Source organism: Lepus europaeus, chromosome 15 (assembly GCF_033115175.1).
Source record: "Lepus europaeus isolate LE1 chromosome 15, mLepTim1.pri, whole genome shotgun sequence".
Lineage (NCBI taxonomy): Eukaryota > Metazoa > Chordata > Mammalia > Lagomorpha > Leporidae > Lepus > Lepus europaeus.
In genome coordinates this window covers 34,067,803-34,095,529 of record NC_084841.1, presented here as the reverse complement: position 1 = coordinate 34,095,529, position 27,727 = coordinate 34,067,803, and the positions used below count along the sequence as shown (strand labels likewise).

The 27,727-nt window shown below is 39.6% G+C and overlaps 1 protein-coding gene across 1 annotated transcript in view; it reads left to right on the top strand.

Annotated features, from left to right (window-relative positions):
- OXCT1 (3-oxoacid CoA-transferase 1) overlaps positions 1 to 27,727 on the top strand; it is a 153,815-nt gene that overhangs the window by 79,231 nt on the left and 46,857 nt on the right. Inside the window, exons 12-13 of the mRNA XM_062212015.1 lie at positions 2,932 to 3,004; positions 3,602 to 3,677. Of these exons, the coding sequence (XP_062067999.1) occupies positions 2,932 to 3,004; positions 3,602 to 3,677 (149 nt within the window). The remainder of the gene's footprint in view (positions 1 to 2,931; positions 3,005 to 3,601; positions 3,678 to 27,727) is intronic.

Genomic DNA, 27,727 nt, shown 5'->3' with positions numbered 1-27,727 from the left:
AACTTGTGGTCTCATAAGCTTCTAGAAAAATGAATTCCATTTGCTTGCATATCACTTAGGGACTTAGAGGCTACTTTTTCACATGTGTTGTACCATGTGGACTGTGACATATCTTACCATGCTAATTGAGAAACTGAAGCCCTTCAAGTGAAGTGATGCACTCAGGATAGCATTACTGACCCTTGCCCTTTTTCTCAATACACTGGACTGTCCCTGCTGGTACAAAGAACCTGACTTCTACAAAGGTGTAAACAGAGTGCTTAGAACTGAGAACATTTCAGGAACTTGAACCTGCAGCAACCCCATGCACTTGTGAGATTTCTAAGTCAGGTTTTTGTTTTCGTATTAATGTGCATTTTGCATTCTGTGTTTATTAGCGTTGTCTTATTTTAATGTATAAATCATGTTTTAAATAACTGGCTTTTGATTAAAATTGCATTAGAAAGGATCACCACTTAATTTCCTGACCTATAAATGCTCTCCTGTCATGTACTTTTTACAGGAGTGCTTTTCAGCAGACTGGAGGGGTTGTGTGTGATTGTGGCCTCCTGGGGATATTTGGTAATGTGTGCAGACATATTTGATTATCACGCCTAGGAGAGGGAGTCTACTGGGACTTTATGGGTAGAGGCCAGGGATGCTGACATCCTGCAACACCCAGCACAGCCCCCACCAAAAGTTATCCAGCCCCAGATGTCAGCAGTGCTGAGGAGGAGAAATCCTGATCTAGATGTGTGTACACCCCACGTGAAGAATCGCAGGCCTACAGACTACAGTACAGATAGCATAGCACTCCACATCTCGTGATCGCAAACATTCTTTCCAGCTTTGTCTTTTCCTATGCCCTGTACAGATGCTTTTGCCCACCTACACAGGTCTATCCTGGTCTGCTGGGGAAACGCTGATGGTGGCCCATGCTTTCTTTCCTGCGTGTTTTTGCAATCACCGTGCCCTTCACCAGCCTTTAATTCTGCCCCTTCTTTTTTCATGCCTGTCTCTCTACTCATCATTTCCTATCAAAATATATGATAGTCCTTTCTCTCTACCAGGCACTAGAGTAAGGGCTTTATATGCATTATCTAATTTAATTCTCCATGTCTTATGTGCTGTCTAAAAGCTCCTACTAAACCATATGAAAAGCGTTTTCCAAAGCTTTTCAGTTTATGGGTACTTTGAAAAACATGAAAATGTTTCCATGGTTTAGAATCAAATTCCCTTGGAGGCTAAATAATCAGCATGATATAAATAGGCTTATTCTCTCTCAGTACTTGAGCTCAAATAGTGGGAAATATTGACGGGAAAAGTGAGCTTCCAGGAAGGACTGCAGAGTGGAGGGAAGCAGTGTTTTTCTGGGACATGGTCAGATCATGCTGGTCCTGTTGTATTGGGGAGCTTTTTCCTATGCCAGTCCTGGTCACCACTTTTCTTCCACCTTCCCTTCTTTGTAGTCTGCTCTCAGACACTGAGCCCATGCAAGGGGTATTCTAATACAGTTGACTTATCTTTGACTGAACAGAATGTGAGTGCTTTTCTGGTTGAGACCAGAAGCTGGTCTCGGGCACCTGATGCCCTTGAACACACAAAAATGGTTTATAAAAAGAGAGCAGCTTTGATAGGAGTCAGGTGATATTATTGTATAGGCACTGGATGATGTTGAAGATCTTTTGTGGTTAGGAACGTTTATTGTGAAATGCTGATTTTTGGGAGAGTCTCTTTCAAGAGGACCTCTTGGAAATTAACATAAAATATGTTGGCCATTATTGCCATTTTATTCCTTGATTTCATCAAAGCCCTATGGTTTTTAAAAAATATTAATTTGGGAAGAGGAGGAGGGGGAGGAGGAGGGAGCAGGAGAGGAGAGAAAGCTCCCATTTGTTATTTTACTTCCAAATGCCAACAGTCGGTAACCCAAGGCTGGAGGCTGAAGCTGGATGCCTGGGACTCAATTCAGATCTCCTTTATGCATGTCAGAAACTCAACTACTGGAGCTGTCACCTGCTTCTTTCTTCCCGGGGTGCACATTAGCAGGAAGCTGGAATCAAGAGCAGAGCTGGGACTTGAACCTGGGCATTCTGGTATGGGACACAGTTGTCCCAACTGGCAGCTTTGCCGCTGGACCAAAGGCCTGCTCCCTCTAATTTTAATAGCAGCTTACAGGAGCAAGAAGTTAAAGATGAGTGAGTGAGAGGGAGAGTCTTGAGCTAATAATATTATGGAATTAGGTAGGGCCTTTTTATATTATTTGCTGATTTTTATTTTTATTTTGTTCTTATCCCCCATTTATTGAGGTATAGTTGACAAGTAAAAGTTGTATATATTCAAGGTGTACACACTGATGATTTGATGTATGTATACTATACCTACCACAATCAAGTTAACTGACATATCCATCACCTCCCAAGTGTACAAGGTGGTATTTTTAACTATAGCCACCACACAATACCGTAGATTTTCATAACCTCTTCATCTTACAACTGAAAGTTATTTCTATGCTTAAGAAAACAACTGAGGGCATTTCCTGTCAGTCCCCTCAAAAGGCACTCGCTCCTGACGGGTGTCGTCCCTGTCCTCCCCACCTCCCAGTGGCCCTTCGTGTGTAGCAGTGAGTTGTGAAAGGAATGGGGGATGGCGGGAGCCAGGGGAGTTATAGGCAATGAAGGATGCATTGTCTATAGAGAGTTTCCAAACAATAATAATGAAAAGTTGGTCTGCTTTTTATTATCACCAGGCAGGGGCAGGCTGAACAGTGTAGGTGAACAAAATATTCCTCATCACAGGGTGGACAGTTCCTATCATGTTCTCCACTCCTGTGACACTGCATTTTGTCAAAGGGAGCTTACATTCTTTCTAGAAACAGAGAGTGTGCAGACTTCTCTGTCCACCATGGTGCTCTTAGCAAGCTAATAGCTTTTCTTTCTTTTGTGTATTTAGGCAAAGAAACAGTTACTGTTCTTCCAGGAGCCTCTTTTTTCTCCAGCGATGAATCATTTGCAATGATTAGAGGGTATGTAATAATGGAGCCCCATGTTTCACACGGTGCCGAATGAGCTGAGTCATCCCCTAAGTGCATTAGCAAGGCTCTGAATACAGCCACATTTCCCAGCCAGAAAACTATCACGGGCTTGTTTGGCTGCAAGAAGATGTGGGATTATTCACAGTGAATGTTGGGCATTGACATATCCAGCCCACTGTTATGCAAAGAACCCTCAAATGCAATATGTACGTGTGCACCAACTAGATTGAAGTAAATACTTCTAGGGTTCTTTCTGAGGGTTCTAACATTTTCTTCAAATTGTGTGTTCACTTTTTAGCTATTTGTCCTCAAATCACATCCCATTTGCCATTACGAAGGAAACAGTATCAACTGTGTATACTTGTTCATTTGTTTTTTTTTGTTGTTTGTTTGTTTGTTTGTTTTTTGAGACAATGGTGGCTAAACTTTTCTTTGTATTAAGAGCACTTAATAGTTTTTTTTTTTTTCATCAGCTTAGAGCTGATCTATTTGGAAATCAGTTATGGAGGAAAGCAAGTGTATTTCAGGGGACATGAGGGGATATAAACCTTGTAAAGTTTGCTTTATGTTTTTCTTTTTCTTTTGTAGAGGACATGTCAATCTGACAATGCTAGGAGCAATGCAAGTTTCCAAATATGGTGACCTGGCTAACTGGATGATACCTGTAAGTAGGCATTTTTTTCCTTCTGCATTATGCTTGGATTGATATAATTATTTTAAAAATATTAAGAAAAAATCTTGTCAAGTTTCTATGAGAACACAATGTAATTATTTAAAAAATGAAATGCTTTACTGTGTAATTCTTAATTTCAATAAAGTTTAATCAAGCAAACATTGAGAAATATGCAGGCTTGCAAGTTTGCTGTGTAGTTGGGACTAAAAACAGACAAAATCAGGGCAAAGTAATACTTTCCTTACAGAATTTAGAAAAATGAAACAATAAATTGGTTAATTATACTCTGATGAAAGTAAGAAATACAAATATGTATTATAACTAAAGTTTTAAACTAATTAGAAAGATAATTAATAAGTTCATTAACTTTATTAATTCTATTATTTTCTAACAGTGATTAAAGTCCTCTCTTGATTGACTGGTTGTGTGACCCTACAAATAATCACATTGTCTTCAGTTAGGGAATGCAAGACCTGTGATGGTTAAACATGCTTATGAAATGCAAATGATTTTCATTTAATAATAACATAAATCAAGGGCAAAAAACCCCTTACAATCAGCATTGAGAAAAGGACTATAATCAATAGCTTAATCTGTGTGTGTTCATTATGTTCAGGTTGCTTTATGAATCTGCATGAAAAAAAGCCAGGGAATGTATGCCCATGATTATGAACTCATTTTGACTGTTAGTATAGATTACTGATTTTTAAATTATTTATTTATTTATTTGAAAGGTAGAGAGGGAGAGAGAGAGACAGAGAGAAATCTTCAGTCCGCTAGTTCAGTTCTCAAATGCCTGAAACAGCTGGCACTGGGTTAGGAAGAAGCCAGGAAGCTGGAACTCCATCCAATCTTCCATGTGGGTAGTAGGAACCCAAGTACTTGAGCCGTCACCTGCTACCTCCCTGGTGTGCATTAGCAGGGAGCTAGAAATGGAAGGAAACCCGGGACTTGAACCCAGGCACTCTGATGTAGGTGGCAGGCATCTGATGTGGTGGCAGGCACCCCAGCAGCATCCTAACTGCCATGCCACACACTTGCCCCTGTTACTCTTTTTATTTGTGTGGTTAGAAGTTTTTAGATGTTTTTCTAAAGCACCTGCTAAAAGGAATGTTGTAATAATAGCTACAGTCGATATCCTATGATGTGACAGTTTTTCTGAAACCTCTTAGGTTTTTTCCAATAATTTTTGAGCAAAATGGATTAATATAGCTGACAACCATGTTAGACACCGTGTTATTTAGCTCTCTTGATCGCTACCACCTGAAATATTCATTCAAAGTTTCCGTAATTATTAAAGTCCCAGCTCTCAAACTTGTTTGCATTTTGGAATCACTGCAGATATTTAAAAACATATTGATGCCTGGATTCCAACCCCAGGGATTTCAGTTGGATTGATCTGGAATGTAGGCTGGGTATTAGGAGATTTAAAGTAACCCAGGTGATTCCAGTATGTGGCAAGTTTGAATATATTAAAGAATGATCACAATTCATTCATATGTAAAATGTAAGGGGAAGACATCATAGAATCATCAGTCGTCAGAACTCATCAAATTTGAATTATATTGTTATTTTAGTTACAAAAATACTGAATATTTTCAATCAACTGTAGTTATAAGGCTTGGCAGCTCTTGGAGGTTTTGGAGATATCAGTCTCATGAGCTTTATGTAGTGAGTGAGATTGACAGTTTATTAGAATGCTTATTGGTGTAGGAAATCAGAATATATTTCTATTTTCAGATTTTACAAAAAAATCGTATGGGGCAGGGGAAGCAGGATAGGAAAACAAGCCCTGAATTTTAGCCCTAACTGTACAGTTATTAGGGTGTGACCTTGAATGTATCACCTGAGCACTTTGTGTTACAGTGTCAGCTATAAGATAAGGACTTGACAGAATGACCTCTAGCTCCATCCGTGTTTTTGCAGATAATAAAATTACACATTTTTGTGGCTAAAGAGTATGCTGTTGTATATAGTACCCACAAATATGTATATTTGTTAACATTAAAAAATGCTAAGAAAAAACAGTGCAGGTTTGAGATTAGATGATTTCCAGAGTCCTGTCTAGCTCTGGTAGCTCAGTGGTTAAGATCTTGGGCTCTGTGGTGAGCTAGGCCGAATTCCTATTTTTGTTATTTGCTAGCAGTGTAACTTGAGCCAGTTGCCTACTTTTTCTTATCTGTAAAATGGGAATAATATAATATTGTCTACTTTCTAGTACTGCATTCAGAAATAAATGAAATAATGCATACAAAGTACATAGCACAGAACTTGACACATGAAATCTAGTAAACAGATGGGTTATTATCTTGGTAAGTTGTAGACAGAAGGGAATAGCATTGGCTGCTATGAACAGAAGTAACAGAGTTTTAACTATGTCTGTTTCTTTGGATTATTGATTTTTGAAATAGATTGCACAGTGGTTTAGGTCTGGAGCAGAAACCTGTTCACATGTTCTTCCCTGAAGGGAACTACAGCATCTTTCCAAAGTTGATGTAAAATTTGTTTGTGTATGATTTAGCACACAGTGGGACTGGATGCTCTCATAGAGAGAGAGTACATTATGTAATTGTTATTTGTTGGAAAGATCTTCCAGTGTTTTATATATCCTGCTGAAGATTCAATGAATGACTGCTGTCATTGTTTTAAAAAATATTTTCTTAATATAAATTGGAGATCTTGCATTTCCAAAAGAATGGACCCAGCAGAGTAAGAGTGGGAATTCAAGTTTTTAAAGAATATCACGGTTATCTGGTTAAGAAAATTAAGCATAAAAAGTGACACTGGGTCTGGTTTCACTCTTTTGTTAATGGAAGTAGGTAGTGTCATTTCTGTTTAGCATTACTTTTGATCCTTTAATAACCAGTGATCACTTCTGGCTGTATGTGTGCTCGTGTATATTTTCATTTGTTCAGACTCAGGATGGTTTCAGAGCTAAGACCTGGAGGTTTAGTTTGGAAAGAGATCTAGTTTGAATTTTAGTTCTGGTCCTTATAAATTGTGTGATTCAGACAATGTGTTTCTGTTAAGATTGGGAAGAAAATTAGAAGTGAGCACTGCAAGCATTCCATAAACAGTGACCTTTTTTAAAAAAAAAAAAAAAGATTTATTTATTTGAGAGGCAGAGTCATAGAATGAGAGAAGAAGAGACAGAGAGGTCTTCCTTCCACTGTTTCACTCACCAAATGGCTGCAGCTGCCAGAGCTGGGCTGATTCATAGCCAGGAGCCAGGAGCATCCTCCAGGTTTCCCATACAGATGCGGGGGCCCAAACACTTGGGCCCTCTTTCACTACTTTTCCAGGCCACCAGCAGAGAGCTGGGTTGGAAGAGGAGCAACCAGAACACAAACTGACATCCTTTTGGGATGCTGGCACCACACTATGCCACAGTGTTGGCCCCTAAACAGTGATTATTATTTCATCTACTCTGATGCTCTGTTGCTTAACACTATAGAGGGACTATGAGGGTAGTTCATATAAAATAAAAGGCAAATGTGTTTTGGGGAAAAAATGTTGAAATCCTGCTGGTGCCGCGGCTCACTAGGCTAATCCTCCGCCTTGCTGCGCCGGCACACCAGGTTCTAGTCCCGGTCGGGGCACCGGATTCTGTCCCAGTTGCCCCTTTTCCAGGCCAGCTCTCTGCTGTGGCCAGGGAGTGCAGTGGAGGATGGCTCAAGTACTTGGGCCCTGCACCCGCATGGGAGACCAGGAGAAGCACCTGACTCCTGGCTTGGGATCAGCGTGGTGCGCCGGCTGCAGCGCGCCAACCGCGGCGGCCATTGGAGGGTGAACCAACAGCAAAAGGAAGACCTTTCTCTCTGTCTCTTTCTCACTGTCCACTCTGCCTGTCAAAAAATTAAAAAATAAAATAAAATAAAATAAAAAAATAAAAAAACGTTGAAATCCATGCATAGTTCTTATATCATATGCATTTTCTGTGAACTTTTTGAAGACCCCTCATATGCAAGGATTTCAAAAGTTTTTTGTACCAAAGTAAACATATTTTAATTCCATTTTACACAAATCTTTTGAAATATCCTTATATTTGCATGGAAATATACTGGCATAAACAAGAAGCTTTTATAGGATAGCCTGCCTATCCTAAACTCACATGCAAGTGCCAAAAATTAAACCCTTTGAGGGCACATTTCTTGCCCTTATAGGTTATGAGTAAGACACAGCCTGCTCTCTTTATGCAGTTTCAGTCAGCAGTCTAATCTCCCAAAGATTTATGTTGATTTATAAAATTTAGATATATTTTTATTGCGAGATCTGGCAGTCAATAAGCTGAAAATTTCAGCTTTACTGTATCATTTTTCATTTACTTTTATCTTTTTTATGAATTTAGTCATTTTTCAATGGCTGCTTAAGCCTTGAGTTCTTGGCATCATGGCATCACCATTCATTGTGACACTCTCAGATTGCAATAACCATGAAGCCTTCAAGACAAGCAAGTGGTTTGGATGCGATTTGTCTCACCCTTTAATAGCTTCTGAGTATGCAGTGTTGGTCCTATTTGCACAGAATTTTGACATTTCTGCCTCCTGCATCAAAGTGGGAAAAATGACAAAACAATAGTTGGCTCCTTCAAGTTCCCTGCTTATTGTGATGATGCTAAAACCCTGCGTGAATTCAGAAAAAGGGAAAGATGTACAGGCTGTTGGATCTACATTCTGATGCTTTCCTAGCACCTATGTTTGGGAAGCAGCTGGCATAGATTATTGACTTATGAAGCTAAGCAGATGTGTGTGGTCAGCTGTGGGGCTGGTTATTGAAAGCATGAAATAAGCAGCCTACTTGATAGGGCTGCCATATATCCGTGGCACAAGAGCCTTACCTATGTGGAGAGGACTAAAATGAGGGACTCTTGGAGGAGAATAGGACATTTGGTGCTTATTTTCCCTTAAAATTTTCATTTCTTTGTGAATTTGAAAAAAATAAATACAAATGAATGTTTTCAACATGCATGCTACATATATAAGTGCATGCAACTGAATGAGGTCTCAGGACATGATGTTGGTTTTAAAGAAGCTAGGTCTCCAGTCTTACTAGTTGTGAAATGAAGGGTGTTTGTTTTCAAGTTTCAATCTGTTGGTTTAGTTGCATAAATTGTAGTCCACAAGTTAAATTTATGGATATAGAAACATAAGTCATGATATAGATAAAGGTATAAGCATACAGATCTAGATATAATTTTAACATATATATTTCTTGTTCACTTCATCCAAAGAATCTGGAAAGTGCACACTATGAGTAAGGACAAAGAACAGGTGCAAAACATATACGTGATGGTGTGACACTTTTACAGTCACTTAGTAAATGCCTTTTCCCCATTAGTATGATAAATGAAATCAGACTTTACAGTTAGCCTTGTGCTTACATACTGGTTCCTTCACAAACGGTGATGGGGCAGTCATTTCCTCCTACTGTGTAGGTGCTCCTTACTTCCACGACGTTACGTCCCAATAAACCCATCACAAGTTGAAAATGTAGTAAGTCAATAAACACATTTATTTATTTTTTTAACTTTTATTTAATGAATATAAATTTCCAATGTACAGCTTATGGATTACAATGGCTTCCCCCCCTCCCCCATAACTTCCCTCCCACCTGCAACCTTCCCCTCTCCCACTCCCTCTTCCCTTCCTTTCACATCAAGATTCATTTTCAATTCTCTTTATATACAGAAGATCAATTTAGTATATATTAAGTAAAGATTTCAACAGTTTGCACCCACATAGAAACACAAAGTGAAACATACTGTTTGAGTACTAGTTACAGCATTAAATCACAATGTACAGCACATTAAGGACAGAGATCCTACATGAGGAGCAAGTGCACAGTGACTCCTGTTGTTGACGCAACAAATTGACACTCTAGTTTATGGCACCAGTGACCACCCTAGGCTCCCGTCATGAGTTGCCAAGGCTATGGAAGCCTTCCGAGTTCGCCGACTCTGATCATATTTAGACAGGGTGAGAATAGTAACCAATGATCCTAAGAGTGGCATTAAGCAGGTTTGAACAATTATACAGCATTAAGTGGGGAAGAGGACCATCAGTACACACAGGTTGGGAGTAGAGCCATTGGTGGTAGAGTAGAGGTTATGATTACAAAGGAATGAGGCCCAAGTGCACTAGACAGGGTCTAAAACAAAGGACAGAGTCATTATTGGAGGAGCTAAGAAAGGTGCTGTCTAAGCTACAATTAAGTTTTCTGATTGAGAGGCAAATAGAACCTGACAGAATAAACACATTTAATACTTGAGAAATTCATCGTAAACAAAAACCTAACTCAAACTGTACCGTCAAAAATGTTTACTCAGGCCGGCGCCGCGGTTCACTGGGCTAATCCTCCACCTGAAGCGCTGGTACCCCAGGTTCTAGTCCCGGTCAGGGCGCCAGTTCTGTCCCGGTTGCTCCTCTTCCAGTCCAACTCTCTGCTGTGGCCCGGGAAGGCAGTAGAGGATGGCCCAAGTGCTTGGGCTCCTGCACCCGCATGGGAGACCAGGAGGAAGCACCTGGCTCCTGGCTTCGGATCCACTCAGCGCCAGCCGTAGCGGCCATTTGGGGGGTGAACCAATGGAAAAGGAAGACCTTTCTCTCTCTCTCTCTCTCACTGTGCACTCTGCCTGTCAAAAAAAAAAAAAGTTTACTCATTCATAAAATAATAATATTTAACCCAGTAAGCTTATTCTGAGAATAAAATTAATTAATTCATTCAGCAAGTGTTTATTAGTCAGACTTTAAAGGCCATGAACTTTTCTAACCTTTACAGTGATGCATCAATAAAAAAATTCACTTGATTTATGTAGCTGATATTCTAGTAGGGGTCATCAAATTGTGGCACATGTACTGAATCCAGCCCATTGCTTGTTTTTGTGAATGAAGTTTTATTAGAATGCAACCATACCCACTTGTTTACATATTGTTTATGACTCCTTTTGTGTTGCAACAGTAGAGGTGAATATTTGGAGTAGAGACTTGGCTATTCGAATATGTCTCCCAAAATTCATGTGTTGGAAACTTAACTCCCAATGCAACAGTGTTGGGAAGTGAGGCCTTTATGAGAGGTGATTAGGTCATGAAGTCCCTGCCTTGTGACTGAAAGAATGTTGGGTTAATTACCTCAGGAATGGAATTGTTAAAACTCTTTAGTTTGGGCCACTTCCTTTTATTTATTTATTTTTTTTAAGATTTATTTATTTGATTGAAAGCTGGAGTAACAGAGAGGGAGAGGCAGAGGCAGAGATCTTCCATCTACTGGTTCACTCCCCAGATGGCCACAATGACCAGGGCTGGGTCAGGCCAAAGGCAGGAGCCAGGAACCTCATCTGGGTCTGCCACATAGGTGCAGGGGCCCAAGGACTTGGGCCATCCTCTACTGCTCTCCCAGGTGCATTAGCAGGGAGCTGGATCAGAAGTGGAGCAGCCAGGACTCGAACTGTCACCCATATGGGATGCCATGCTGTGGATGACGGCTTAATCAGTATACCACAGCGCTGGCCCCTTGCTTCCTCCCTTGTGGGTCTCTGGCCCTTTCACCTTTTGCAATGAGATGATGTATCAAGAAGGGACTCACCACTGTGTTCCTTGGATTTCCCAGCTTAAAAAATAAATCTCTGATCTTTATAAATTACCCAGTCTCAGAAATTCTGTTAGAGCAGAACAAAACAGACTAACACAAGGCTCTATGGCTTATAGAGTCTAAAATATTTCCCACTTGGCCCTTTGTGGAAAACGCTTGCCAACTTCCGCCTTAGATCATTGATTTGAAACCTTCCTTCTTTTGTAATTTAAGCAGGCAAAGCTATGAATTTCTCTCTAAGCACTGTTTTAGTGGCATCCAACAAATTTTCATGTTTTGTTTTCATTCTCTTCAAAATACTTTCTAATTTTCTTTGTTAGTGTTTTCTAAGGCCCATTAGTTTTTTAGAAATATGTCAGTTGATTCCCAAATATTTGCTGGTTTTTCCATGTAACTTTCTTTTAATAATTTCTGGTTTAATTATTTGGAAGTCAGAGAACATACTTCATGCAATTTTTATCCCTTTAAATTTGAGATTTGTTTATGGACCAGAAGACAGTCTATTTGGAGTCTGTTCTGTGTGTGCTGGAAAAGAATATTATTCTGCTGTTGTTGAGTAGAATATCCTGTAAGTATCAATTAGATCAAGTCTTCTCTGTCCTTATATTAACTACTGGGAAACTAGTGGTGAAATCTTCAGCTATAATTATGTATTTCTCTATTTCTCCTTTTAGTTGTATCACTTTTTTCTTTGCTTCATTTAATTTAGAGCTGTTGCTACTTTCATTCATACACAGTTAAGATTTTAATTGTTCTTGTAATGAATTGACTCTTCATAATTTTACATTTATATCTAATATTCTATATTCTGAAGTCTAGTGTCTGATCTTAATATAATCACTCTCTACTACCTCTAATTCATTAGCATCTTTACATATTTCATAGTGTATGTATACCACATTTTCTTTTATTTAAAAATATTTATTTATTTGAAAGGTAGAGTTAGAGGAGCTAGAGGGAGATATATAGAGAGAAGTCTTCCATCTGACTGTGCATTCCCCAAATGGTTGCAACTGCTGGAGTGGGCTAGGCTGAAACCAGGAGCCAGGAGCTTCTTCCCAGTCTTGTACTTGGGGTGAGGGGCCCAAGCATTTGAGCCATCCTCTTCTGCTTTCCTAGGTGCATTAGCAGGGAGCTGGATTGGAAATGTAGCATCTGGAACTTGAACCAGTGCCCATATGGGATGCTAATATTGCAGGCAGCAGCTTTATCCACTATACAACGCTGGTCCCTATACAATTTCTTTATCCTGTCATCAATTGCTGGACATCTGGGTGAATTCCATATCTTAGCTATTATGAATTGAGCTGCAGTAAACATGAGAATACAAATAATTCCTTCATATGCTGATTTCATTGCATAGGGGTAAGTTTCCAAGACTGGGATGGCTAGGGCTATGGTAGATTTAGTTTCAGATTTTTGAGGAATCTCTATGCTATCTTCTATAATAGTTGTGCTAGTTTATGTCCCTACCAACAGTGTAAGGGTACCTTTTCCCCCACATCCTCTCCAGCAATTTTTTTATTATTTTTAAAATTTTTGAATGATAGCCATTCTAAGTGGAGTAAGGTGATACCTCATTGTGGTTTTTATTTGCAGTTCCCTGATGGTTGGTGGTCCTGAGCAGTGTCTGTTGGAAATTTGTATTTCGTCCTTTGAAAATTTCATTATCAAGTCCTTTGCCCACTCTATAACTTGATTGATTGTTTTGTTGTTGTTGAATTTCTTGAGCTCTTTATAGATCGTGGATATTGGTCCTTTATCAATTGCATAGTTTGAAAATATTTTCTCCTACTCTGTTGGTTGACTCTTGATCTGTGCTTCTGGTATCTTTTCCAAGAAGTCTTTGCATACACAAGTAACTTTGCAGTTTCTCCAGTATTTTCCATTAGTAATTTGATGATATCAGACTGTAGATTTAAACCTTTGATCTGTTTTGAGTTGATTTTTATATAAGGTGTAGGGTAGGTGTCTTGTTTCTTATTTCTGCATGTGTAGATCCAATTTTTCCACTGCTATTTGTTGAAGAGGCTGCGCTTTCTTCAGGGATTGATTTTAGCTCATCTGTCTAAAATTAATTGGTTGTAGATGTGTGAATTAATTTCTACAGCTTCTATTCTGTTCCATTGGTTTACATATCTGTTTTTGTGCCAGTACCAGGTTGTTTTGATTATAATTAACTTGTATGATTTGAAACCTGTATTGTGATGCCTACAGCTTTGTTTTTATTGTTTAAGTTTCTTTAGCTATCCGGGGTCTCTTTGTGTTTCCATATGAATTTTAGCAAAATTTTCTAGATCTGAGAAGAATGTCATTGGTATGTTGATTGGGATTGCATTGAATCTATAAGTTGATGGGGATTTTGATGATATAAATTCTTCCAATTCATGACTTTTGGATGATTTTTCCATATTTTTTGTGTCGTCTTCTATCTCTTTCTTTAACCATTTGTAAATTTTATCATAGAGATCTTTCACACCCTTGATTAAATTTATTCCAAGGTATATAAGTTTTTTGTAGCTATTGTGAATGGGACTGATCTTCCAAGTTCTTTCTCAGCCATGGCATTGTCTGTATATTCAAAGGCTGTTGATTTTATATACCTATGTGTTGATTTTATATACCTGCAACTTTACCAAATTCTCTTATGAGTTCCAATAGTCTCTCTTTTTTTAAAGATTTATTTATTTCACTTGGAAGTCAGAGTTACACAGAGAGAGGAGATGCAGAGAGAGAAGGAGAGAGAGAAAGAGAGTCTTCCATTTCCATCCGATGGTTCACTCCCCAATTGGCCGCAACGGAGCTGTGCCAATCCGAAGCCTGGAGCCAGGAGCTTTTTCTGGATCTCCCACATGGGTGCAGGGGCCCAAGGACTTGGGCCATCTTCCACTGCTTTCCCAGGCCACAGCAGAGAGCTGGACAGGAAGTGGAGCAGCTGGGTCTTGAACCGCCGCCCATATGGGATGCTGGTGCTTCAGGCCAGGGCATTAACCTGCTGCACCACAGCACCAGCCCCCTCCAGTAGTCTCTTAGCAGAGATTTTTTGGCTTCCCTATATACAAAATCATTTCATCTACAAATAGGGATAATTTGACTTTTTATTTTCCAATTTGTTCCTTTGATTTATTTTTCTTGCCTAATGGCTGTGGCTAAGACTTCCAGGACTATGGTGAAAGCAGTGGTGAAAATGGGCATCCTTGTCTGGTTCTGGATCTTAGTGGAAATGCTTCTAACTTTTCTCCAATCAATAGGATACTGGCAATGGGTTTGTCATATATTGCCTTGATTGCATTGAGTTTCTAGGGTTTCTTAAGTTATTAATTTCCAACTTCATTCCACTGTGGTAAGAAAAGATATTTGGATGATTTCAGTTTGTTGAGACTTGCGTTATGGCCTAGCGTATGTTCTATACTAGAGAAAGTTGCATGCACTGATGAAAAGAAGGTGTATTCTGCCACTGTGGGATGAAAGGTTCTGTATGTATCAGTTCCATTTGGTCCGTAGTGTAGATTAGCTATGCTGTTTGCTTTATTGATTTTCTGTCTAGTTGATCTGTCCATTGATGAAAAATGAGGTATTGAAGTCCCCCATTATTATTATATTGGAGTCTATGTCTCCCTTTAGATCCATTAACATTTGTTTTAAATAGCCAGGAACCCTGGCATTGGGTGCATGTACACTTACTATAGTCATATCTTCCTATTGAATTGATCCCTTAATCATTACATAGGACCTTTCTTTGTCTCTTTTAACAGTTTTTGTGTTAAAGTCTATTTTTTTCTATTAGGATGGCTACACCAGCTTGTTTTTGCTTCCTGTTAACATGGAATATCTTTTTCTACCCTTTTACTTTCAGTCTGTGTGTTTCTTTGTTGGTGAGTTGTGTTTCTTTTATTTACTTACTTACTTACTTAATTTATTTATTTGAAGGCAGAGTTCTAGACAGAAAGAGGGAGAATCAGTGAGAGAGTTCTTCCATCTGCTGGTTCAGTCCCCAAATGGCCACAATGGCCAGAGTTGGGCTGATCCAAAGACTGGGGCCAGGAGCTTCTTCTGGATATCCCATTTGGATTCAGGTGCCCAAGCACTTGGGATATCTTCCACTGCTTTTCCAGGTGCATTATCAGGAAGCTGGACCAGAAGCAGAGCAGCTGGGACTCAAAATGGCACCCATATGGGATGCCAGCACCACAGGTGGAGGATTAACCTACTATGCACTGGCCCCAAGTTGTGTTTCTTGTAGGTATCAAATAGATTGGTCTTATTTTTAATTCATCATCTAGTCTGTCTTTCAGTTGGAGAATTTAGGCCGTTTGCATTCAAGGTTATTATTGATAATAACAGCTTGGCCTGCTGTCTTTCATAAATAACCCTATTGTCTGCTTTGTATGTCCTTTGTACTTCTACTAAGAGACTTTCTGACTTCACATTCTTTCATAACGATGACTATCATTCTCTGTTACTGTGTATAGCACATCCTTAAGAATCATTTGTAAGGCTGAATAAGTGGTGACAAAATCTTTGAATTTCTGTTTGTTTTGGAAGGTCTTTATTCCACTTTCATTTATAAATGAGATTTTTGGTGGGTATCGTATTCTGGGTTGACAGTTTCTCTCTCTTAGGATTTGAACTCCTTCTCTCAATTCTCTCCTAGCCTGTGGGATTTCTGATGAGATAGCAGCTGTTAGTCTAATTGGGGATCTTCTTAAGTCTTTATGTTTTATTGTTGAAAGTTTTCTGCTTGCATCTATTAGGAGTTCTTGAATGTGCCTTTTTTCCTCTAAATTAGGGATGTTTTTTGCCATTACATCACTGAATAGGCCTTCTAATCCAGTATCTCTTTCCACACCTCTAGGAACTCCTAAGACATTTATGTTTGATAGTTTGATAGTATCACATAAATCTTGATTTTCAGTTTTTCTAAATTTTTCTTTTTTTTTGACTGAGACATTTCTAAGGATTTTTCTTCTGCTCATATTCTTTCTTCTGCCCCACCAGGTGTGTTGTTGAGGCTTTCCACAGTATTTTCTATTTGATATATTGATTTCTTCATTTCCAGTATTTCAGTTTAATTTCTCTTCAGTATCTCTATCAACAAAATCTTTCATCCATATCGTTTATGAATTTCTTTATGTCATGGTTTTGTTTCTCCATGTTTCTGAGTCATCTTATGAGCATTCTTTGGAATTTCTTTTCAGGCATTTCATCAATCTGTTCATCTTCATTTTCTGATATTGAAGTGTTGCTGTGTTCCTTTTGGGAAGTCATAGTGTCTTCCTTGTTCTTGTGTCTTGTACTTCTGTGTTTATTTTTGGCATTTGTGGAGACACTTGGTTTTCTTCTTTCATGGCTTCTATCTTTGAACTATGCCTTTGTGACTTAGTGGAGTTTCTGCTTCTTCAGTGGTTATCCAGAGGCGTGTGCTGGGTGGAGCTAGGGAGCTCTGGTCAGTGCTCAAGGGTGGGATGAAAGTCCAGGGTTATGTCCAAGTCAGGTGTGGCAGATCTCTGTTGTTATCAGGAGGTGAATATGGTCACATCTGTTGATGTAATCACACCCTTACCTCCTCTCTTCCGAGGTGGTCAGCACCCAGGCTTAGCCCATAGTGACTACAAACCCTCCCCTGACCCATGCAGGTGCATGAACTGCACAAAGGATCTTTGTGGTCCTCAGTGTTAGCATGGAACCATCTACAATGACCCACACCAGACTATCAGGGAGCTTTGAGCCTCTGAGGACAGACACTGTGATTGCTCAGAGATTCAGCTACACCCCACATCCTACTGTGCAAAGAATTCTCATAATCATAGTGCACAAGGCTCCCATGATCACAGGGTCCAGGGTGTCCACTCAGCCATGCACACCTGCCCCATCCACAGAGAGAAGAAAACAGAGGTGTTTGGGCAGCAGCAGTGGAAGTCGTGTGTTTTCCTTTTGTACCCAGCTTGTTGCACAAGCTCTACATGTAACATGAAATTTTTTGAAAAAAGCTAGTTTTATCACCTGTGGTGCCTTTAACTTTATTCAGTTAGGGAAGCTTTCCTTCTACCTTTAATGAATACCCAGAGCCTGCATGACATTTTAGCTCATTCTCTTGATAACAAGCTGGTCTTGGGTCACTTGTATTCACAAATGCAGTCTTGCTTCTGGAATCAAAGGGACCAGCCAAAAGTAGTGAAGGGTGCTCCAGTATGCATTCAGAAGTACTGTATTGTGTCGCCTCTCACTTCTGCTCCACCGGCTTTACGCTGCCTGCATTTGTAGAATGGTGTGTAGTGTTTTGCTTTTTCCCTCTCCACCTCCTCTCCTAATTCATTGCTTGGCACCCACCAGGAGAAAAATTTAGGAGAAGGAGAAATTGAGGAAATGGGACAGGAAATTTCTTCCATCGCTGGTAGACAGTAGTAGTATTTGCTGGCTCCATGCTTTCCTGCATAAAAAAGGTGGTTAAGGCTGATTTCTTGTGTGTGTGTGTGTGTGTGTGGGGGTGGGTGGGTGCTTTAAATACCCCCTTCTAGGCCTCTTCTGCAGCAGCTGCCTTGATGTACGATTGCTGGAAGCTTCCTGCCCACTTCAGACACAGGCTCTAGTTGTGAGAACTTTCTTCCTCCTGAGGTATCCCATTGACAATGGACTAAGTCTTCTGTAGCCCGGCCCTCTCCCACCATGCCCCACATCCGGGAAGCCCTCACATATTTCTTGCACTGCCTTTGGTGCCGGTGTAGTTACTTCCCTGAGCCACATTAGCTGACTCAGATAGGGGTAAGGTGTATGTTCCCCAACTGCAGGGACAGTCGTTCAAGCTCTGTGAAGGGCAGGTATACCCTTACTCCTCTTGGTTGCTGGGAAATGGATGGGGTATAGGATCACGGGATCCTTTCCAGCAAATAAGTGCCACCATGGTGTGACTTGATCTTGCTAAGGGTCCAAAGAGTCTTGGAACTTGTTTTTGACCATTTCCTTCATAAACTGTGCATCTGGGAAATCACCCCCATGCCAGGTTTCATAGCTCTGATATTTGAACATCAGTCAAAGCAAGACAGGAGAAATCCCAACCTAACATCTGGTTAGAATGTAATATATATTATATACTCACTCTTTAAGGAAAATCCCTTTTACTTGCAAGATTCTGTTGACTATTAAAAGCCACAGCTGGGTTATAAAAGTATTCTTTTTACAAGGAGGGAACTACTTTTTAGAAATATTTATTTATTTGAAAGGCAGACTTAGAGAGAGCATGCTTGAGATCTTTTATCCACTGGTTCACTCCTCAGATGGCCCAATGAGATGCTGTCGCAGGTGGTGGTTTAACCCTCTACGCCATAACACTGCCTCCTAGGTGGGAACTAACAATTATCAAGGCGTGTGTCACGGGCCAGGTCCTGTGTTAGATTATTTGCTGTGTTTATTGTCATTTCATGCTTTTGGACTACTGTGAGTTAATCATCCCTGTTGTTATAGGTGAAGAGATTCAGGCAAAAGAAGTTAACTGTTCAAGTGTCTTTAAGTAGTAAGTGATGAAGTGGGCATTTGAATCAGAGTCTCATTAACTCTTAATGAACTTTGCATTCTGACAAAGGTACTTGCGAAGTGTTTAGTACCTTTTATGAGGGAAACACAACAACCTGAAAAAGAAATATTCTGTAGCATTTCTGTAAACTTTGTAAAGAAATGGTTGCCATGGCATTGTGGCCCAGCAGGCTAAGCCACCACTGGCAACATTGGCATCTCAGATCGAGCACTGGTTTGAGTCACAGCTGCTCCACTTCTTTTTTTTTTTTTTTTTTTTTTTTTTTTTTTTTTTTTTTTTTTTGACAGGCAGAGTGGATAGTGAGAGAGAGAGATAGAGAGAAAGGTCTTCCTTTGCTGTTGGTTCACCCTCCAATGGCCGCTGCGGCCGGCGCATTGTGCTGATCCGAAGCCAGGAGCCAGATGCTTCTCCTGGTCTCCCATGTGGGTGCAGGGCCCAAACACCTGGGCCATCCTCCACTGCCTTCCCGGGCCATAGCAGAGAGCTGGCCTGGAAGAGGGGCAACTGGGATAGAATCCGGCGCCCCAACCAGGACTAGAACCCGGTGTGCCGGCGCCGCAAGGTGGAGGATTAGCCTGTTAAGCCATGGCGCCGGCCTGCTCCACTTCTGATCCCTGCTAATGCTGCTGGAAAAGCAGCAGATGGTTACTCAACTGCGTGGGCCCCTGCCGCTGAATGCCATTCCTGGCTCCTGGCTGCTTCTAGCTGGCCCAGCCCGAAAGTCATGGCTATTTGGTGAATGAAGCAGTGGATAGAAGATTTCACTCTGTCTTTCCCTCTCAAACCCTTCCCTCTCAAATTACTTTTCATGTCAATAAATCTTTTTAAAAAAACCACTTGAAATGGCTGTTTCATTGTGTGGGATAAAGCCTATGGCAGTTGGAAGCTTATGAGCTGTATATGTGATGCGTATTTTAGGTGGGATTTTGAAGAGTGCTGGGCCAGCCATTTGTATGTTCTTTCTTTTGCATCCTGGTTCCTTTAAGCTGTCACCTCAATTCTGAAGTCTGCCTAATCGCATATTATTAACCTAAATTTCAAGTATGAAGCACTTTATTTTATTTACCCACTTCGTTTTTATATTATCTATCAGTTGAATTCTTTGCAAGTGTTCAGGCCTTCTATTAGAATTGTATGAAATTCCCTTTCCGTACTTCTCAGAAGTGAAACATTGAAGCATCATTGCAGAAATATGAGAATCACTGCAAAGGGGAATGCTGAAAAGAAGTAAAAAAATAAAATAGAAGAGATTAACATTAAGGTCAGACACGAACAAAAGCAAATTCATTGGCGAATCAGCCCGCCCAGCCCAGGTCCTCACTCATGTTAGTCTCTTAGGTAAGTAAAGGGACTTTAGAATGTGAATCAGACTTTTCCGTATCTCAGTGGTCACAGTCTTGAAGATATTTTGCCTTTTGATTGCTATCTGAGTCTGTTTTTGTTCTGGAGGAAATGAGCTATTTCTCTCCTTGCTGTGTTTCATATGAAGTGTTTCTGAAACAACTGCTTGACTGTAAGAACGCCTACTGCCCACTGGATCTCAGATGTTTTCAGTCAGAGACTGAAAGAAAGGTGGGGTTAACACCCGCCTGCAGCCAAGCCATGGTGCCAGAAGCTCCTGGCAGAATTCCATTACGTATTCTTTGCCTCTTCCGGTGTTAGAAGGCAGACTGCCTCCCATAAAGTGGGAGGTTGGTTGTCTTTGAAAGACTCTGTGTGTCTCATTCACTCTCTTTTTAGAGGGACTCAGCAATGAGAGAGTTTGTTTTTTGTAATATATATCTTTTGGGCTAATGGTGCATTTGTATGACTCCAACAGTCCCTTCTCATTAAACATCCCACTTAAAAGGAGAAGAAACATTAAAAATGATAGATGAGGCCGCCCAGAAACCCATTATTGCTAATATGACAAGTAATGTTGCTGCTGAGATGAGTTAGCAGGGAGTGAAACCAAAGGGCTGATGACAACATGACCCTGCAGCTAAAGAGCTAATGAATCTTGAAGACTGAGTTTCACTAAATGACTGAACTTGGCATTTCCAGTTGGTAAAATCTTTATTTTTCTTTTTATTCTTTTGGATTAGAATTCATCTTGATCAATACATTTATTTTTATGGAAGTTTTATTAGGGAAAATGTTAAATGTATATAAAAATGGAATAGTGGGGCAACATTTGGCATAGCCCTTAAGATACCTGCCTGCATCCCTCATTAGAGTGCTTGGTATCAAGTCCTAGCTCTGCTCCCAATTTGGGCTTTTTGGTAATGTGCACCTTGGGAGGCCGTAGATGGTGCCTCCAGTAGTTGTATCCTTGCCACCCGTGTGGGAGACCTGGGTTGACTTCCAGAATCCTAGTTTATCCCCTGGCTCAATCCCATCTGTTGTGGGATTTGGGGAGTTAACCAGTGGATGTGTCTTTCTTTTTGTTTCTCAAATAAAAGTAAAATGTAAAAATTTAAGCAAATGGAAGAATAACAGGCATATATCGAACTGACACAGTTGGATGGCCATTCTTGTTTCATCATTCAATTCTGCACCCACCCCCATAGATTATTTTTTGAAGCAAATCCCACAATCCTATCATTCTGTCTGTACATATTTCAGCATTACCTCCGATGTATTTCAGATTTCTTTATAAAAGGGTATTTCTCTTATTTTTTTTATAAAGATTTATTTATTTGAAAGCTAGAGTTACAAAGTGAGAGGTATAGACAAAGAGATCTTCCATCTACTGATTCATTCCTCAAATGGCTGCAATGACTGGGACTGGGCCAGCCCAAAGCCAGGAGCCTGTAGCTCCATCTGGGTCTCCCATGTGAGTGGCAGGGGTCAAAGCACTTGGACCATCCACAGCTGCTTTCCCAGGCCTTTAACAGGGAGCTGGATTGGAAGTGGAGCAACTGGGACTGGAACCAGCACCTAAATGGAATGCTGGCATTGCAAGAGGTGGTTTAACCTGTTGTGTCATAATGCCAGCTCCAAAAGGATTCCTTTTATAAATTGCTATCTGCTATCCCATGGAACAGTAAAGAATTAAGAGTGTAATTCCTTACCGTCATTCAGCCACAACAGTACCCTAATATTACTGTAGAGAAACCTGAATCCAGAGAAATGAAGTGACTGCATGCAGACCAGCTCATCTCCTCTGTCTCATCATCTTTCTAGATGTTCTTTCCATTATTTGAGGACAAGTTCACTTTTGGAATCAAACATTCCAGTACCAGGAACCTTCTCCTTTCCTTTCAAGCGTGTTTAGAAGCACCTCTTCATGTCTGTGAAGTCACATAACCTTTTAGACCTCAGATCTTTATTTTTCGAATGTACTGAATGAGGTAGATTTTAGTCAACAAAATAGGTTAGAAATGTGTAGGGGGGCAAACAAACACAATACAGTTCTCTGATTATTTTCTTTTTAAGATTTTTATTTATTTGAGAGGTAGAGTTACATATAGAGAGAGGAGAGACAGAGAGAAAAGTCTTCCATCTAATGGTTTATTCCCTCCCCCCCACCCCACCCCCCAAAATGGCTGCAGTTGCCAATCTGAAGCCAGGAGTCAGGAGATTCTTCTGGGTCTCCTTCATGGGTGCAGGGTCCCAGGTACTTGGGCCATCTTCCACTGCTTTCCCAGACCATAGAAGAGAGCTGAATAGGAAGAGGAGTAGCCGGGACTAGAACCGGCGCCCATATGGGATGCCGGCACTGCAGGCCGAGGCTTTACCTGATGTGCCACAGCACCGGCCCCTCCTTTGTCCTAATACAGTACTGTCCAAAAAGCTTTCTTGGTGAAAATGTTCTGCATTTTTGTACAGTGTGATAGCCACTAGGTACATGTTGCTTCTGAGCCCTTGAAATGGGACTGTTGTGACTGAAGAAGTGAATTTCTAACTTTACTTCAGATTGATGTAGAGACGCGTGGCTAGTTTGCCATGTTAGACAGTTCAGGTCCGATCTATAACATTAAGTTCTTGCATTCAGTATATCCTAAAGGAACCATTTCTAAAATTTTAACTTTCAAGCTGTGGGTTTACAAATTTCTAAAGACATTATGATCTAATGGGAAATTTCCAAACTTAGAAAAATCAATACTTAAGGTGGTAAAATTTCAACATTTTTGTGCTTAGTTCAAGATTCTAACATTTATGAGACCTAGAAATCATCTGTATTAGATAATTGAGCCTGTGGTAATAAAAAGGCCTTGAAATGTACAGAAGTATTTTAATGAGAGTCAGCTTCTAAAAGTCAACCTTAAGGTAAAAATTGCAATTATTCAAATTATGCTTATAAGTATGTTTTGCTTCTCAGTCAAAGGTTGAGAAACCCATAAAATCTATCATACATTGTTTCCCCAAGGGCCTTGAGTCAAAAAGGAAATAAAAACTGAAACAATAAAGTACATAAAAATTAATGAAAGTGAGAACTTTATGCTAAAGCTTGTGGAATACAACTAAAATTATACTCAGAAAAAGATGGAAAGCCTGAAATGCTTTTTTGATATTTGCAGGAACTCTGAGTTGGGTGCTTGTGTTCCTTACCAGTGTAGTACATGTGGTGAGAGGCATTGTCAAAGGGTTCAGGGCTCCTCCATGGAACACTGGGATGTGTATCACTGAGTCTCTCAAGAGTGGTGCTGAGTCTGACACTGGTTATTGTTAACGGCCAGATAGAGCAGTTGGGTTCCATCTGGGGGCATTTGATGTGATGACCTGTATCTTTGGACCCTAGAGTTCTCTTGATAAGTTTGCATTGTGAAATGCATTTGTTATATGAGATTGGACTGACTGAGCATACGTTTTCCATCTCCCACCTTATCCTCTTTGCAGACCTAAATAGAATGCTGGGCAAATCATCAACATTTTACATTTTTAAAAAACTTTATCTAAGTTATATAAGTTCCATGTATTTCGTACATACAGTTTAGGAACATGGTGATATACACACCCTACCCTTCCTCTCGCTCATGTTCCCACCCTTCTTCTTCCTCCCTCTCCCATTCCTACTCTTAATTTTTACAAAGATCTACTTTCAGTTTACTTAATTATCGTATAGTTAACCCTACAATAAGTAAAACCATTTTATATTGTTGAAAGATTATGTATTTGAAAATTATAGAGAGGAAGGAGGGAGGAAGGGAGGAAGGGAGGAAGAGAAGGAGAGAGAGAGAGAGAGAGAGAGGAACAGAGAGAGAAAATTTTCCATCTGTTGGTTCACTCCCCAAATGGCCATAACACCCAGAGCTAGGCCAAGCTGAAGCCAGGAGACAGGATCTTCTGTGTCTCCCAGGTAGGAGCAGGGCCCAAGGATCTGTTTCTGTACTCTGCTGCATTCCCAGGCACATTAGCAGGTAGCTGGGTCAGAAGTGGAGCAGCTGGGACTTGAACCGGCGCCCATATGGGATGCTGTCACTGCAGATGGTGGCTTAACTTGCTGTGCCACAGCGCTGGCCCCCATCATTTTGCATTTACTTCTCTCTTTCTCCCTGTCTCCCTCTCTCCCTGTCCCCCCCCCCCCCCCCCTTCTACTCCCTCAGCCAGTACAGTGGAATTTTCCTAAGGAAAATGCAGCTACAGCTTTTGAACTTTCTCATGTCCAATAAATTTAACATTGCATATTACTACTTGGTAATTCAAGTAGGACATTGCCATTATTTGTAGTAATACTTTATAGAGAATTATTAGAGAACAAGATTTTTATGATTCTTTTTCAGATTATCCAAGTTTAACTGTATAAAGACCAATTTAAAAGACAGTTTTGGATGGTGTACCAGATCATCAGTCTTGTGATAACTGTGCATAAAAAGAATAAATATGTTCTGCAGGAAGGCTAACACAGACTTTGACTCATAAGCTTTGCCTCAACTACATGAGTTTTTACATGTTTTAACCACTCATTATCTGTTTGGCATATTTCTGGATTTTAGTTACAACCTGTAACAAATCTAAATAGTCAGACTCCAGAAACTTAATCCACAAATAATATAGAAATAGCTGCATAAAAAAGCATTTTTCTTACTGCCAGAATTTTATAAAAAAACAAACTTATTACTCTGGTACTTAGAAGATTTATTAGCAAACATATTTCCATCCTGAATATAACTTATAATCATGTTGGTTTCAGGAAATTTAATTTTCTTAAATCATTGTTTTCAGATTGGTGAAAGATGCATGGTTTGTTTACAAGCATATTGGAAAGTTCTGTAATTTTAGTTCTGAAGGATCTGACTGTATTTTTAGAAGTTATTGTAAGTGAAGCTACATAGGACATCTCTAGGCTTGCCGTTTGCCTCTTAATTAAATTAATTAACACCATTCAATGGATTAGAGACAATAAGAAAGAAAAATAGGGCAATAAGTTAAGCATAATGGACATTTTAAAATAGGAAGCATTGTCTGCGGGGATTAAATTACATCTTTCTGGAAGCTTGGCAGATACCTCATCCATTTTTTTCCACTGACTTGTTCGATGACTGCAGGTAGTGTATTTAACTTTTCCAAGTTGTATTTTCTTCCTTCTTTCCTTTCTTCCTTCCCCTTTCTGTTTCCCTGTCTCTCCCTCTTTCTCTCTGTAAACCTGTTATATTTACTTTCTGCTAATGAGGAATTAATTGCGTTTATTAAAAGATGTTCAGAATGGACAAAGTAAACAATAACAAAAATTTAAAAAATAGCAAAAGATAGGAGTGGTGCATTATTTGTCGTAGAACAAAGTATCAGTCTGTATTCCTTATTTTTTTCAAACCAATAATGAAATGGTCCAGGAACATTGGTTTAAAAGGTCCTGATTACCATATTTTATTTAAAAAATTAAGAAGCTATATCAGAAAAACAAACATGTCTGGCATCAGGATGAGCCTATTAGAATATTAATCATTTGGATGATAAAATTTATTGAGTAAAATTTTTAAAAATCTGACACATGCAGTTCTCAGAAATCTTTGTTATTCTTTATCCTGGCTTTCTAACTCATTGCTTTCTGCTTTACTATTGTGTTCTAAGTTGGTAAATGTTGGGTTTACAAAGGGATAAGTTCAGTTACTATCAGAAAAAAGATCATAGTTGAAAATCAAGGACAATTTCACTGCTTTACATGTTTTGAGGTCAGATTTTGCAAGCCTTTTAGCAACAGGCTTAAAGACTTGGGAGAACTGCTTACAGAGGGAAACCCTGAGGACTAAACTATTATTGTTTTCATTTTAATGAAAAAAAATCAGAGGAACAGGCCACATGTGAGTTATTTTTAAATGTAATTTTTATTTTGGAATTCACAGAAAAGTTGTGGAGTCAGTAGAGTGTATTCATACGCCTCTCATCCAGTTTACCCCTTCGTTACCCCTTTGTTATGGCAGTGTTATGCATGGTGCATTAGTCAAAACCAAGAAACACACACTGACACATTACTGTTTATTAAGCCTTGGACTATTTGGATTTCATTTATTTTTCCATTAATATCCTTTTCCCGTTCCCAGATCCAGTGCAGGGTATCACATTGCACTTTGCTGTCACGTCTCCCCGTCTTCTCTAATCTGTGCCGGTGTCTGCCTTTCCTTGTTTTTCATGACTCTGACAGTTCTGAGAAGTAAGGGTTAGAAGTCCTGTAGAATGTCCCCCAATCTGGATTTGTCTGATGTTTTTCTCATGATTAGACTTCGGTTCTGAGCTTTGGGAAAGAATCCAATAAAGTGTTCTTCTTATATCTGGGGTTATAGGATATCAACATGGCATCACTGATAACGTTAATCTTTACTACTTGGTGAAGGTGTGGTCACCAGGTTGTTCATTATTAAGTTACTATTTTTACCTATTTCTCTTCTGGTTTCTGAATGCAATTCAATACATTTAGCCTACCTTCAAAGGTTAGGAAGAGGGTTAAGGTCTACCTCTTGATGAAGAGGTGTGATAACAAGAAATACATATTTTATTTTTGTCCCCACTTCCTGACACTGTGCTTCCCAAATCCCTAGAGTTTTCCAAATGAAAGGTGTGTAGGAGCCTACGTAAAGCATACTGTTTCTTATGTTTGAAGTTTAATTTTGTATATTTTTATGGGTTACTGTACAATATTGCAATACATATACACAGTGTAAAGCAAACCATGAACTAGCATTTCCATTTTTTCCCTCCTTATAGCCTAGTAATTCCTCTCTTCCAGTTCTTCCCTACAGTATGGGATGCATTACTGTGAACTATGTTGTTCCAGTGTGCTACTGAAACCTGAAGTTTGTTACTCTTATCTGACTGTGTCTGGACATGCATTATTCAACTTCCCTCTAGTCTCTTCCCCTGACCTTTCTCAGCCTCTAATCACCATTCTAAGTTCAGATTGACTTTTTTTTTTAAACTTCCATGTATGAGAAAAAACATATAATATTTGTCTCTGTCTGGCTTATTTCACTTAACAATGATCTCCAGTTCTACCCATTTAGCTGCAAATGTCCATTTCATTGTTTTATGACTAAATAATATCCCATTGTGAATACATGCCACAATTTCTTTATCCGTTCATCAGCAGACTTTTGGGTCGATTTCATGTATTGTCTAGTGTGAAGGGTGTTGCAATGAACATTGAGATGCAGGTATCTCTTTAATATGCTGACTTCGTTTCCTTTGGGGATGTGTATATATATATATAATACATATATTTGGGGATATATATGGTATATATGTGTGTGTGTGTGTGTGTGTATCTCCATAAGTAGAATAACTGGGTCATATGGTAGATCTATTTTCATTTTTTGAGGAACCGCCATACTGTTCTCCTTAATGGCTGTACTAATTTGCATTCCCAAGGATTCTCTTTTCTCTATATCTTCATCAACATTTGTTATCTTTTTTTATAATAACCTTTCTAACTGGAATGAGATGATGCCTCACTGTGATTTTGTTTTGCATTTTGCTGACAACTAGTGATACGGAGCATTTTTTCACA